Source organism: Globicephala melas, chromosome 2 (genome assembly GCF_963455315.2).
Source record: "Globicephala melas chromosome 2, mGloMel1.2, whole genome shotgun sequence".
In the NCBI taxonomy this organism is placed as follows: Eukaryota; Metazoa; Chordata; class Mammalia; order Artiodactyla; family Delphinidae; genus Globicephala; species Globicephala melas.
This window is the reverse complement of record NC_083315.2, coordinates 146483283-146498643: the sequence shown is the minus strand read 5'-3', so window position 1 is coordinate 146498643 and position 15361 is coordinate 146483283. Positions and strand designations below refer to the sequence as shown.

General features: G+C 35.3%; 1 protein-coding gene across 5 annotated transcripts in view; it reads right to left on the bottom strand.

The window, feature by feature from the left end:
* Nucleotides 1-15361, bottom strand: part of PCNX1 (pecanex 1) — a 171062-nt gene that overhangs the window by 50432 nt on the left and 105269 nt on the right. For all 5 annotated transcript variants that reach the window (XM_030831549.2, XM_030831548.3, XM_030831550.3 and 2 more), the window contains 6 exons: nt 14163-14334; nt 13528-13638; nt 11359-11450; nt 4805-4914; nt 4283-4388; nt 2446-2538 (listed from right to left, as the gene is read on the bottom strand). In XM_030831549.2, the coding sequence (XP_030687409.1) occupies nt 2446-2538; nt 4283-4388; nt 4805-4914; nt 11359-11450; nt 13528-13638; nt 14163-14334 (684 nt within the window). The remainder of the gene's footprint in view (nt 1-2445; nt 2539-4282; nt 4389-4804; nt 4915-11358; nt 11451-13527; nt 13639-14162; nt 14335-15361) is intronic.

Genomic DNA, 15361 nt, shown 5'->3' with positions numbered 1-15361 from the left:
TTGCAGAGCAATGTATTCAATTGTTTTAGCTAGTAGAGATAAAGGACATGAGCTAAATAAAACTGTTAAGTTTGCGTGAAGAGCAAAATAGAATGAGGAAAAAGTTTTTTTTGTGGCTTCACATGGTTTGGAAGAGAGTTCTTATGTATGACTAAATTCACAAAAACCAAGTACCATCACTTCAAGTATTCAAATTAAAAGTCATACGTTTAGAAACTAAAGAGGTTTCCATCGGACCCCTGAAGACCCACTGGACCTCACTCAGCTTGTGAGGTACTCAGGAGTTAATGGTTCAAATTGGAAGAGAAGAAAACAGGCAAAAATGTTAAATTTAAATAATATAACCTTTGCTTCTGGCCAAATGGAATAATAGAGATTTACCCTATTCCACATGAATCAAAATAGAATAAAATATATGAACCAATGGTTTGCAATATACTAGACATAAGGAAATAATCAGTAAACACTGAGAGAAAGAAAACGGATGAGGTAAGTGTCAGGACTGCCCCAGCTTACTGCCCTTAGATACTTTCCAAGTTGCAGTGAAGGGAGGGGAATCCACATGAAGCCTGGTACCTCCTGAGTTGAGGAGATAGAACTAAAAGCCTGGAGACAGCAAAGCAGCTAGTGTTCACCAGAGCTCACCAGAGCAGACAGTGCTCCAAAGAGAAAACTGCATGGAGAGAGAACTTAGAAGATCTGCGGAGTCTCCCTCGAATATTCAAGGGAATCAGCACATGTGTGTGGGAGAGAACTACATATGCAAAGGGAAGGAACCTCGCCAAGGGATTAGAGAGAAGAGTATCCGGCACTCACACAGGGCTAGGAATAGTGCCTGTTCTCACAAGCCAGGTTGGAAAAACTCAACATTCACAGGGCACTGGTCAGAGTATTCCAAAGCATGTTGCCTCAGTAGGGGGAATATTAGCCCTAAACTAAACAGCCCTAGTCTCAATTAACCAATCTTAAAAGTTAGATCTGAGGGGATCAAACTGTTAACAAGTAACTTAATAGTGCCAAAAAACAAAGTTCAAGAGTATTTCTAGGAATACAAAAACATCCAATACACAAAAGGCCAACCTTATAATGCGTGACATCCAATCAAAAATTACCATGCATGCAAAGAATCAGGAAACTATGACCCACGGGGAAAAATATCAATTAATCAAAACCAACCCATAAGTGACAGAGAAATTAGAATTATGAGACAAGAACATTAAGAGAGTTAGAAGTGAATTCCATTTGTTCAAAAAAGTGAATAGAGGCATGAGAGATATAAAAAAAGACCTAAAATCCAACTTCTAAAGATGAAACTTGTTAGTTCTGAGACAAAAAATACACTGGATGGGATTAACTGCAGATTACATATTACAGAAGAAAAGATTAGTGAACTTAACAACAAAGCAATAGCAATAGAAAACATTCAAAATTAAACATGTGGTGGTGGGGGGGAAAGAATTTAAAATGAACAAAGCATCAGTGAACTGTGGGACAAATTCAAGAGGCCAAATATACATGTAACTGGAGTCCATGAGTGGGGGTGGGTGGAGGGACAGCAAAAGGAAAAGGGAAAAAACATTTACAGTAATAATGACCAAAATTTTCTAAATCTGATGAAAACTAGACCACAGATGCAATGTACCCCAGACACAAAAACATGAAGAAAACTACATGGAGGTGCATCATAATCAAATTGACACCATGTAGAAATACAGGTCTGCACAAGAGAATGAAGAGCCCCGAGGAAGGTAACCGCGTGGCCTGCAGACGCGCGGCACTGTACTGCAGGACCAAGCATCGCCCACACCCGGGCCTGATTTAGAGGACGACGTTCTGGACTTCCAGTTGTAGTGGAATGAGACTTTGGGGGGTTTAGAAGGATGTGAATCACGGAGGCCAGAGGGCATACGGTGTCAGTCCAGCACGGTTCCTGGTGTTTATGCCTGCTTGTATTCCCCCCACATTGCAGCAGGGTTGCCCTGTATGACCAATGGATACGGAAGAAGTGGTGGTATGTATGCCACATCCAGCATCAGTTATAAAAGACTGGGCCTTCGGTCTTGGGCTTTCTCTCTCTAGGATCACTGGCTCTGGGGGAAACAGGCTGCCATTTTGTGAGGATATTCAGGCAGCCCCTGGTGAGGACCACACGGAGAAGAACTAAGCTCTCTGGCCAACAGTCAGCAAGAAAGTGAGGCCTGCTAACAGCCTCAGCTGATTGCAGCCACATATGACTGCAGCATCATAACACATGCTGAGCTGGGATCATCTGGCTAAGCCACTCCCAGAGTCACGACCCATGAGAAACCATGAGAAAATAAGTATTTGTTGTTAAAACCAAACAAAAAGTCATATATTTCGGCATTATGGACCAACACTACAATCAAATCAGAAGTGAATCCAAAGTTATTTTCCCCGAGTGAAAAGAATAAAATGATTCCTTACCTGCAATACTGTGAACACTGTGCTTACATGAATAGCAAAATACAGCACACCAATTACAATGCACACTACTAGGTCAGACTGTAAACGCTCGCTCTGTGGAACAAAACAGAATTATCTAACATTACACAAAAATTTAAACAAAATCTTTCCTCCCAAGTGGCCAAGCTTAAGAAATAAATTTTCATTGATCCTATTCTGTAGCACTTCTAGGTATTTCTTACACATAATAATTAACTACAATAAGTCTTATTTTCTTCCTCAGTTTCCTCATATTTTGGTTTGATACTGCAATGCCAAGGAAATTAAACTAAGCTTAACTAGTTCCACACACAGTAAACATATCATAACAAAGCCTTTTAGAATGAAGATTTTTCCCCCATTGGTCTGTAAGCTTTACATACAGGAAAAAGAAATGAGATATTTAAGTTCTTTTATAGGGTATATCCTTTTGGATAACAAAGTTATATTTTCATTGGCCTTCTGAAATGTTGAAACTGCATGCATATGTCCTGTTTTACTTATTGAATCTTGTTTTTTTTTTTTAAAAAAAATTTATTTATTTATTTATTTTTGTCTGCGTTGGCTCTTCATTGCTGCGCGCGGGCTTTCTCTAGTTGGGGGGAGCGGGGACTACTCTTTGTGGCGAGTGCGTGGGCTTCTCATTGCGGTGGCTTCTCTTGTTGCAGAGCATGGGCTCTAGGCACGCGGGCTTCAGTAGTTGTGGCTCGCGGGCTCTAGAGCGCAGGCTCAGTAGTTGTGACGCACGGGCTTAGTTCCTCCGCGGCATGTGGGATCTTCCTGGACCAGGGCTCAAACCCATGTCCCCTGCATTGGCAGGTGGATGCTTAACCACTGCGCCACCAGAGAAGTCCCTACTTACTGACTTTTGGTTCTTTTAGTGGTTGCAGTGAAAACCAGAAACCTCTTGATATCTTTGGTCATCAACTGACCCACAGATTTATGCTTTTAAGCTAATACATTCAGAAATATCCTATTATACTTAACATGAAATGTCCTTTGCTAACATGAAAACTAAAGTCAGAAAAAACTCTTTAAATTATATCTTGAGGCAGTTTTGTATTTTCCTAAAGTTTTCTGAAGAATATATGAACAGCTTAAGTTCAGTGAAGGTAAATATTAGTCTAATTCAAGACCTATATAAATTCAGTCTTTCATAAATGGAAATATGTAAAATAACTTAGGAAAAAAATGTTTTATGTTTTGTTCCATATGGCAGATATGAATCTGTAGAATTCATTTTTTAAGTAATAACTGAAAGAATGCAGGTAACATTAAAAATTTTTAAATTACTACATCTGCTTGAGTATATGAAATTAGTACAGGTTATTGTTCTCTCCTTCAACCTGGAAAATAAACATACACACACACTTACCCTTGAAAAATAAAACACACTAAAAGACCAGCAGATGACTTATAAAGACAAAGTTTTTATCAACAAAAATAACAACAAAATAAATCTAATTTATGTTAATATTCACCTTTCAAATCCTAGTTTAAATTCAATAGGATTAAGAATTCTATAAACAATGAAATCACTTAATCTCACCTTATCTAAAAATAAATATTTAGCATACTGTTCTACATTGAAACAAACTTTGAGGAATGAGCATTTCTTACATGTTAAAATTTGAAATAAAAACCACCAACCATGTACAACTATATATGTATTTTTCCCCAGTTACTAAAATTGTGTTACCTCAAAAAGTGTTCGTTGTTTTATATAGTTCAGTGTTTATAGTGTTCAGTGTTTTATATAGTTCAATTGAACTATATAAAATTGAAGTCTTTCAGGTGATTTTAAAAAGCTAAAACTTACAACAGAATTTCTAAGTTTTTCAGGCAGTGGATCTTTTACTTCAGACAACGGGTCTTCTGGATTTTTCTCTTCTGTTTTTGGAAAAATCTTGGATTGCACCAAAGAGCTTTACATTAAAAAAAGAGAGAAAATAATTTAAAAATATATTTATAACCTAAAAACCAGTACTTCAAATGGCAAATAAAGTTTATGATAGAAAATGAAGTGATCCAAGTATATTTACTCGTTAAGCTTAAGTTTAAGTTGCCATAAATTCTAAAAAGTTTTAGATGCCATAAATAAGCATACAATAAGAATATTTTTATGAAAATATAGTTTTAAATCTTAGGAGAGAAAAAGCTAACAAATACTTTCAGCCAATGGTAATCAGAATGACCCAAAGTTAATATATTTTGAAATCAAATATAGATAAGTCAATAGCACTTTGACAAGGCATTGGAAAACAGATTTTGGAAGTTAAATTTGAAAGAAATGCCAACTTATTTAAATTTCTTTAATTCAGTAACAAGTAATCTCACTTACAAAAGTACAGATGGATCACTGCTTTGTCGACTGAGATGATAGGATACTGCCACTAATAAACCACAAAATATGGAGAAAAGCACTGGAATATGCTGCCCATCCCAAGAATCCTGTTGGGGAAAAAAAGTTTGACAGAACAATATGCTTCTAATTCACAACGTATCACATAATCCTTTTATGTCAGTATTTTGGAGAAAGATAACTTAATTAAACAAAACCTTTTCACATGTTATTAATTGCATTTTATTCCACATAAACTTAGATTTATTACTTTCTGATGAACTAGAATCTAACTGCTAGATCATTGTCAGATTTCTTTTGGTACTAAAGCTCTATTATACACTAGGAATAATACATTTGTTTCTGATACATGCTGCTGTCAATTTCTTTCATATTTTAAGTGGTAGTAAGTTTACAGTAAACTACGTTCTCTTTTTTGAAAAACAAAATAACTTGGTGTAGCAAACTTCTGTTATATATAATAACGGAGTAGGAAAAGGTAATACATGATACAACACTTCAGGCAAAACAAACTGCTGACATTTGGTATGCTACTTTCTGGATGCCTCTGCTCATATAAAATGCCATTATGTCCTCCAGAGCACTGAATAGGCATCAGTGTTTCTTGAGTGAATAAACTGTACATTCCCAGAAATAAATAATACAAAGCTAGCTTCTAAGGCCAACCAAACATGTGGATGTGGATATGCCATGTCTGCTTTGCTCACTGCAGTATCTCTGGAGTCTACTAGCACAGTACTTGGTATAGGGTAGATAACACTGCTATAAGGAATAGTTAACAGTACTTAAGTATGGCCTGTGAGGTAAGCGCCTTTGTCTTTCTCTGGGGATTCAAGAGGAGAGAATGGCGGAGTGGGTAATCAAATAGTAGTTTATTATACAGCCTGCTTTTTTTTCCCATTTAGTAATAGTCTTGGAAATTGCTCCACATCACAACAGAGACCTTTTTTTTAATGGCTACATCAAAATCTTATCATCATCATTGTATTACGTGTATCATACTATGTACTGAGCCCCATTCTCAGAGCTTGTAAGTACTTCCTAAATTCTTACAATCATCCTTGGAGATATGTACTATTACCCCCCAATTTATAGATGAGGAAACTAATGTACAGATGGTTTAAGTAATTTGTCCAGTTAAGTGGTGGAGCCAGGAACTGAACTTCCTTATATGTTTGAATTTACTGAGAAGAAAGTTAAACGATATGTGAAGAGTTTGAGAATGAAAGAGAGATAAATACATAAGAAAACAAAGTAAAGGAGAAAACGAAATGTATGTAGGAATAGCATTTGCACAGTGATAGTAAGGTAAACATACCGGGTGTATGAGGGAGACAAGGAAGGCTGCGTCTAGTAGAAATGTGGGGGGAGAGGTGAAAGAAAGTTAAGCCTACAATTCCATGACGTGCAGTCCATGGATAATGCCTAAACCTTGACAAAATACAAGAAGTGTAAGTTAGTTGCTTAGAGATACGGAAGGAAATACCAAAAGAATCAGTTCAAAGAATTGAAAGTGGTTAACTCTGAGGAAGAAATAACGGGGTAGGGGATTGCTGTCCCTGGCACTAAGTCTTGTAGAAATATTTGACTCTTTAAAAGATAACTATGTCCAACTCTGGTAAAAATGAAAACTGAAAAAAAGATGTGCAGTACAACCACTCTGGAAAACTGGCAATTCAGTTTTAGTTATCTACCCAAGAAACATGAAAACATGTATCCACAAAAAAAGACTTGCACAAGAACGTTCATAGCAGCCTTATTCATAATAGCCCTAAATTAGAAACAACCCAGATGTTCATCTCTAAGACAGCAGATAAACTGTGACATATTCATACAATGGAAATAAGGAGGATTTAAAACTAAATGGGATACTTCTCTGCAACAAAAAGGAACAAACTACTGATACACATAATGTAGATGAATCTCAAAAACATAATATGAACAAAACACATCAGTTACAAACGAGTAACTATGGCATGATTCCATTTTTATGAAGCTCAAGCACCGCAAACCTATAATAAAATAAAAGCGGCTGGGGCAGAGCAACTGGGAAGGAACAAGAGGGAACTTTCTGATGGTGATGACACTATTTTGTATCTTGCTGGGGTGTATATTACACAGGTATGTGCATTTGTCACAACTTATCAAATTCTGTACTTAAGATAGGTGGAATTCACTGTGTATAAATTTTGCCTCAAAACAAGTTCTGAAAAAAACCCAAAAGATGCTTGCATTTATTTAACAAATGCTTGACACTACTTTTTGTTGCTCTTAGACAAAAAAAGAAATCCTTAAATTGGTCTCAAAATGACTTATTTTATTTACATTAATAATTTAGAATAATATGCAATACAATGATTAAAAGACGGATTTGTTCTACACACTGTATTGGGTCTGAACGTTTTCACTTCATTACATAATGGCCCAAATTCTGGCGATCTCTTAATAATATGTAAGCATCTAGAAAGTATATACATAAAAAACAGGAGGTACTAAAGTTGTCTTAGAGGAATAATGTTAACTTTTAATAAGCTTTAAAGTTCAAGGAAAAACAAAACGTAAACACAAATAAAGCAGAAATAACAGATGTAAAAGTCTACATTAGTGAATAGATAAAAAAATTAAACCATACCTAAAGGCATGCAATAGTGTTCCCCAATGAGCCTAACTGTCCAGAAGTAACTTCTATCGTCAATTTCTTGTGTATTCTTCCATAAATGCTCTATGTATGCACAAGCCATCAGGTGTGCTTTTTTTAAAAAAGGCACAAAGGAAACATCTATTTTTTGGCATACTGTCTTCCTTTATATTAAAACACACACACACACACACACACACACACACACACACACACACACAGAGGAATATTATTCAAGCTTAAAAAAAGGAAATTTTGTCACCTGCAACAACATGGATGAAACTGGAGGGCATTATGCTAAGTAAAATAAGCCAGACAGAATGACAAATACTGCACGTTATCACTTATATGTGGGGGGGAAACGTCAAACTCATAAAAACAGAGAATAGAAAAGTGGTTGTCAGGGACTGGGAGGTGGGGGAAACAGGGAAAGGTTGGTAAAAGGGTACAAACTTTCAGTTATAAGATAAAGTTTAGGTACGGCATGGGCAAATGGGTAAAGAGGGTCAAAAGGCACAAACTTCCAGTTCTGTTTAATATTTATTTATTTATTTATTTGGCTGCATCGGGTCTTAGTTGCAGCATGCGGGATCTTTTTTTAGTTGCAGCACGTGGGATCTAGTTCACTGACCAGGAATCGAACCCGGGTTCCCTGCATTGGGAGCGTGGAGTCTTACCCACGGGACCACCAGGGAAGTCCCAAACTTCCGGTTTTAAGATAAATAAGTTCTGGGGAGGTCACGTACAGCACAGTGACTACAGTTAATAATAATGTATGCATATTTAAAAGGTGCTAAGAGAACACATCTTAAAAGTTCTCAACACAAGAAAAAATATTTGTAACTATGTATGGTGACAACTGTTAACTGGATTTATTGTGGTGCTCGTCTTGCAATATATACAAATATTGAATCATTAGCTGAAACTAATATAATGTATATGTCAATTATACCTCAATAAAAATTAAAATAATAAACTTAGAAATTTTTTTTAAAAGATGAATAAGTTCTGAGGAGCTAATATGTAACACAGTGACTATAGTTGATAACACTGAATTGTAGAACTGAAATTTGCTAAGAGTAGAATTTAAATGTGCTCACCAAAAAAAAAGGTAAATATGTGAGGTGATAAATGTGTTAGCTTGTCAGGAGGAATCCTTTCACAATGTATACGTATATCAAATCCTCATGCTGTACACTTTAAATATCTTACATTTTTGTCAATTACATTTCAATACAGCTTGATAAAAAATCTGTTTTGGGACTTTCCTGGTGGTCCAGTGGCTAAGACTCTGACTAGTCTAGGACTGAACTAGGAGTTCACATGCTGCAATTAAAAGATCCTGCATGCCACAATGAAGATCCTACATGCAGCAATGAAGATCCCGTGTGCCACAACTAAGACCCAGTGCAGCCAAATAAATAAATAAATAGGATAGATAGATACATAAATAATTTTAAAGTCTGTTTTTATTCTTTTTCGTGACTGTATAGTATTCCAGTGTAAGGCTATACCATATTTGATTTAAACAGTCACAAACAACAAATACTAGGTCGTTTACAGTTTTTGCTGTTACAAACACTGCTATGATGAAATCTCTGCACATAGTCTTTGCTCATTTATATAAGTACATCTGCACATTTATTCTATTACAATGGGGAATGCCTAAAACTAAAATAGTCTAATGTAAATGCCATGGCCAAGAAGGAAGGAAAATAAAAACATATCCCCCTGCCTGTCTTAGGACACAAGTTTCTAGCTGGCAGTTTTACAATTGCTGCTCTTCTGCTATGTAATTATAGTTAAATAGGCCTTTAGAAAATTAGAAAACTTACTGCATTGTTAACTTCTATGACTGCAACTTTCAAATAATGACCCACTTTCCAAAACATGTTCTCCAAACATAGATCTAAAACCTTTATACCAGGATGGTTTATAGGTAGTGTAGCTGGGAGAAGCTTGGATTTGGATCTCATTACCTCCAGTTCCTTCCTGGGCTTAATGTCATCAAGTATCTCCCTCTCTGATCAATTTTCCATCTCCCATTTTAAATGCAATCAAGGCTCAGATCTTTTTTAAAAAACAAAACCCAGAAAACAATCCTCATCGTGTGCACAGGTTTCCCGACTATATTCTAGAGAGAGTAGAATACGTTTCCTTAATATCTATACAGACCTAAACTTATATTAATCTAGCTTCCTCAGCCAAAACACCAAAAAAGCTGTTTTGTTAAAGTCACCAATATCCTATTAACTGCCAAATTCAATAAATTTTTTTTCACACTGTATTGCTTCTGAAGTTTCCTTTGTTGGATTCTGTTCCATCTACTGCTTAAATATTGGCATTTCCCAGTGTTCTATCTGCATCCTGCCAACCCAGGCTAGCAGTCTTTTTCTTATACTTTGTTGATGAATTCTAAATCTCTTCATCATTACTGCAAATAACTACCCACTATGTATCTCTGGATACCCCATTAATGCCAACAAATAAAAGTGTCCAAATGTAAACAATCACCTTCCCCAGTAAACTCAAAGATTTCCAATCATGTGCATTAATATCACCATCTAACCAGATGTTCAAGCCAGCCCCTACCCAGAAGTCATCCTGGATCCTACTCTGGCTCTTTTCATCCACAGAGTTCCCAAATATATTCACTGAATCCAATTTTCATTAAGTCCCTTATAATTAAGACGGCAGCACAAGAGTCACCCTACTTCTGATACTTCCTGCTTATATTTCAGTCTCCTTCACACTGGGGACCAAGTAATCTTTCTAAAATGCAACACTGATCATTTCCTTGCCTTACCTCGAATATTTGGTGGTCTTCCATCTCCACCCAATACGTTCAGGATAAAAGATATTTCATAATCCAGCCGTTGCTTACCTTTCCAGCCTTACTGTAGGCCATCTTTCCTCATGTACCCAAATTTCCAGCAATTCCAAATTATTTGCTGTTTCCTGTACATAACACACTTTCTTTACAACTCCATGGCTCTTCATCCCTTGTTTCAACTAGCTATTTCCTATTGTTCTTCAAATTTTGGTTAAAAAACCACCCCCTAGGAAAATCATCTTTAATCCCTTTAGGCTGAACAGGGTAATATCTTAATTCGTATACCTGTAACACTCTGTTTTCACAGCCTTCATCACCCTCTATTAAGAGCATCGACTGACTTGTTAATCACAGTTAACATATAGGCAAATTAAAAGCAGAACTAGGCACACAGTAAGCACAGTAAATGCTACTGAATAAGTGAAGTACGGAAGGATGCTATGAGTCACTTTTCATAGCCCTTTCAACCCCATCGTTCTCTGATTATCTTGTATTAATCATAAACAAATAAAATACCAGGAGCTGAGAGCTGTTTATGAGAAATCTAAAATTTTTACAGTTATAATTTGGTGACAATTGTTTTAAGATGGAACTAATAAGGCTCGTCCAGATTCTTCTAAACCAATAATGACATTAAATTTCAGTGTGTTAATTTTTGCTAGACTGTATTTTAAATTGCAGTCCTTGAACAACTTCTCCTAAGTTTTAAAAAATCTTGATGTGAAGAGTAGTTACATATATTCTTAAGTAGAAACCTAAAATTAATTTCATATTCTGTTATTACTATGCCCACCTCTATCCCAGACCAGCCGAGTTTTTACTAATCTGTTTCTAATATTAACCTATGATTACTACATGGAAAAGGATTTTCCTTTAGTAATGATTAACTATGAAATTGCTTTCAAATTCAAACTAAATAAGAATAAGAATAATGCTCAACATAGGAAGACCATGAAAATTAATGCTGAAGAGATACCAGGAAAAAACTCATTAGTTAATTTAAAACAATCTTAATATAGAAAAGTAGCCTTAAAGACACAACATACTACATGTATTGCTCACCTTTAAGGCGCCGTAACACAATCCGTATAGTAAGGCTACTGCCACAATGCTACAGATGAAACTGTAAAGTGCTGCAAGCAGGCTTGTAGTGGCTAGACAGGAAAGGGAAAATGAAATCAACATTTATAAACATTTATGGAGAAAACATACTTTAAAAGGTCGCTGAAAAGTATTTAAAATGGTATGCTATTAACTATAACTAAATATCTACTTGTTTGATTTATAAAACTTCAGTTTCTTCATCCTATCCTTTCAAAAAATTCTGAGGACTTTCCTGGTGGCACAGTGGTTAAGATTCCGCCTGCCAATGCAGCAGACACGGGTTCGAGCCTTGGTTCGGGAAGACCCCACATGCCACGGAGCAACTAAGCCCATGTGCCACAACTACTGAGCCTGCGCTCTAGAGCCCGCGAGCCACAACTACTGAGCCCGCGTGCCACAACTACTGAAGCCCATGTGCCTAGAGCCCATGCTCCACAACAAGAGAAGCCACCGCAATGAGAAGCACGCGCACCACAACGAAAAGTAGCCCCCGCTCACCACAACTAGAGAAAGCCCGCGCGCAGCAACGAAGACCCAGCGCAGCCAAAAATAAAATAAATAAATTTATATAAAAAAAAATTGAAATGACAAAGGTTTACTATCAACAATTTCTGATACAAGGTAAAATATATTCCCCTTGGAAGTAATAAACATTTATCTACAGCAGAAAAAAACTGTACCTATATTATGCTTCAAGAATATATCTTATTATTTATAAAAGTATGGGAAAACGAAGCTTGCAGAGCCTGAAAAGAAGCTAGAAATGTATTATGTAGACTGTCTATGTAAACAGAACTTGTGTTACCCACAGAAATAAATGTATATTCCCATGTGTTAATCAATTCTCACAAAAGAGTAATGATCTAACTGCTAACAATAACAAAAAAAATAGATCTAATGGGATTACTAATAATAAGGAATAGAGGATGGCTAAGATAACAGACTTTAATAGTAATTTTATATGGTGACCATAAAAGAACTCTACAAGAAAAATTTTTCTTTAGGAGATATTAAAAACCTAACACCTTGCACAAGTTTGTAAATTATGACAAAGCCCACTATTATAAATTACCTACACTAAACCTTCTGCATAGTATTTAGATTAATATAGCACCTATAATAGTCCCCTAAATACTGAAATTGTTTTCTACCCATTAAGCTATACTGAAGCCCAGCCCAGTCTTAATTCACACCCCTTCAAATTTTCAAAACAATAAAAATGCTCTAGATACATAGTGACATAGAAGAAGCTTAGCTTCTATTTAAAATTTAAACCATAATATCAACATTTTATCAGTAGAGATAATTTCAATGCATATACTTGGAAGATGTGGACTGCAAATGTGAAGTATAGATAGAAATAAACTATAAAGTTCAGTCATTTCTTTCCCTTTCATATTTTTTTCTATAGTTGTACACTCATCTTTCAATAAGATGTTAGATGGTTAAACTTTATAAATAAGGGTATATTTTAACCATGGTGGCTGCCCAAAGTGTAATTTTCAAGTTCTGTAAAACATTATTCCAGGGTAATTTTGGTATAGTCTTACTTATTTTGAAAATAAAATGTACATGTAACAGGGAATACATTTCTAAGAATATCAATTCATATCCACATATCCTACTCTAAAAACAGAGATATTTCTAAAAATTTTATTCAGTAAAATGCTTTTACTAAAAGCATTCTGGTTTTGGTGTTCCCATTCTAAAGATAAAATAAAGCTCTGAAACCAAATATATAGACTATCAAATGCATACACTAGTTCAAAATCTAAATATAATGCCATGTATCAGAGCGCAATCTATTTGATCTTCTATAAATATTTCGTTAAGTCTATTCAGGTTCCATGTAAACTCACTATAACTTTTACTTTAAGATGACAGTATTTTACCACTTACAAATCAACTCCATTATCCCTGGATCTTTCCCTAAAGTAGCAGCCTTGACTATTTTTTCCTATCTACAAATTAATTCCTGTTCTGTCTGTAATTATTAAATAAGTGCCTTTTTCTTTCTAATTACAATTCTAAAATAAAAACCGGAAAAGTAATTTAATGTTCAGTTTATTACTTAGTGATCTGTAAAAGTAATACTGTAAACTGTAATTTTTATAAAGAAATACTCACCATTACCACCAAAGATATGGATATCCAATTGTTCACAAAGGTACATTACAAATGTATTCACCTGAGGCAGGAGACCAATGAAAAATACTATTGGGAAACAGAGTGTAAACACTATAGAAGGAAAGAAAAGCAAGTTAAAAACAGTATATCACATCCATCCTTTTGTTCATCTAAGATCATAAAATAAATGATAAAAAGAAACCCAAAATTAATATAAATTACTACGCTAGTTTCTTAAAGTTGCTTAAAACTACAAACCAAATTTCTTAAAATATACCATTTTAAATTATTTCTCTCTAGATAACTGCCTGAATATTAAATAATCTTTCCAACTATAAACAACAGCTTTTAAAATTAATTCAACTGTTTTCACATAATAGGAACCTGAGATCCAAAGGAAATCTTTCATTCCATCTGCTTCAACAACAGAAGAATTACCATAATATTTGTTCATCATTAGCTTTTTTCATTCCTAACAGCCCTATAGTTTTGTTCCTCACTGAGAGGATGGCAATAAACAGCAAAATAAACCCAGTAAAACTATTTTTATCTATATAATTGATCTATTTATCAGTGAATGGTTTGTATACAAATAAATTAACATTAAGATCTAAGATACTTTAAAGATGACTCACCTATAACTAAATCCCTGGCTGATACAAGCACCAGCGGATTGGTGAAAGTTATTCCGTATAATTTGAACTTGGTTGTAGTAAGGTTTCTACTACCATAATCCAAGAGCCAAATAAGACCACAACACAAACAGAAATAAACTGGTCTACTGTAGGCAATGATACGATTATGACCCTGAAAATGATATTAAAAAAGAAGTCAGTTTATTTAATTTGAAGTGTCACAACTAGCTACTGAGATCTTTGATGGCTTATATTCTAAGGATTCAAAATGCTTCCATATGGAGGCCAGATTTCTGACTGTGGCAGAAGGGAATTACAAATAAGGATAGGAGGAAGAACAGAATAAACCCCATGATAATTGATTGAAATTAAGTCTCAGTATGAACTCAGTATTTTTAATATGCATATAAATAGATAGGTATAAGAATAAATGCGTGTATATACATGTATGTGTGTATGTTAAGTGTATACATGTATTTTTCTAGCTTTATCCACTGAGAGGACCTAGAAGCAATGACACTCTAGTAATAAAGATTACTAGCATCCAGCTCTTAGTTTATAAATAACATTATCCACTAAAAAGAACTAAGGATCCACAGAGAAAAGGCTGGTTTCAGGCTAGGGTCGGGAACGTATAAGATGAGCTTGGAACAAATAATTGTGCCCAAAAGGAAGAAAGTACTTTTAAAATGATGAAGGTATGTCAAAAGGACACAGAAGGCAGCTTGATGGGCTCCCAATGGCCAAATCAGGAACAATTTGAGCATCAAAATAATGATAGTAACATTACTGTCCATTTAATAAAATAAGAATCCATGAATCCACACCAATACAAACAAAAAGGGAAAGTTCTTACAGTAAAAAGTCAACTTATAAATGTAGAAGGTCTGATGGAACTAAAAAAATCACTATTTGGCAACCATCAAATGATAACTGATTCAGGCAAGAAACATCAATAGATACTAAAAACAACTGGGCAGAGGTTTGCAGGGCAACAGGACATATACACAATCTCAAAGTATCTCCTATGATATACTTATTAACTACAAGAGAAAAATGGTAACATTTCAGTAGAGTATTGGTTCTCAAGGGAGAACCCCTTGCCCCCCAGGGAACATATGGCAATGTCTGAAGACATTGTGGTTGTCACAGTTGGGGTGAGGGTGCTATTGGCATCTAATGGGTAGAAGTCAGAGATA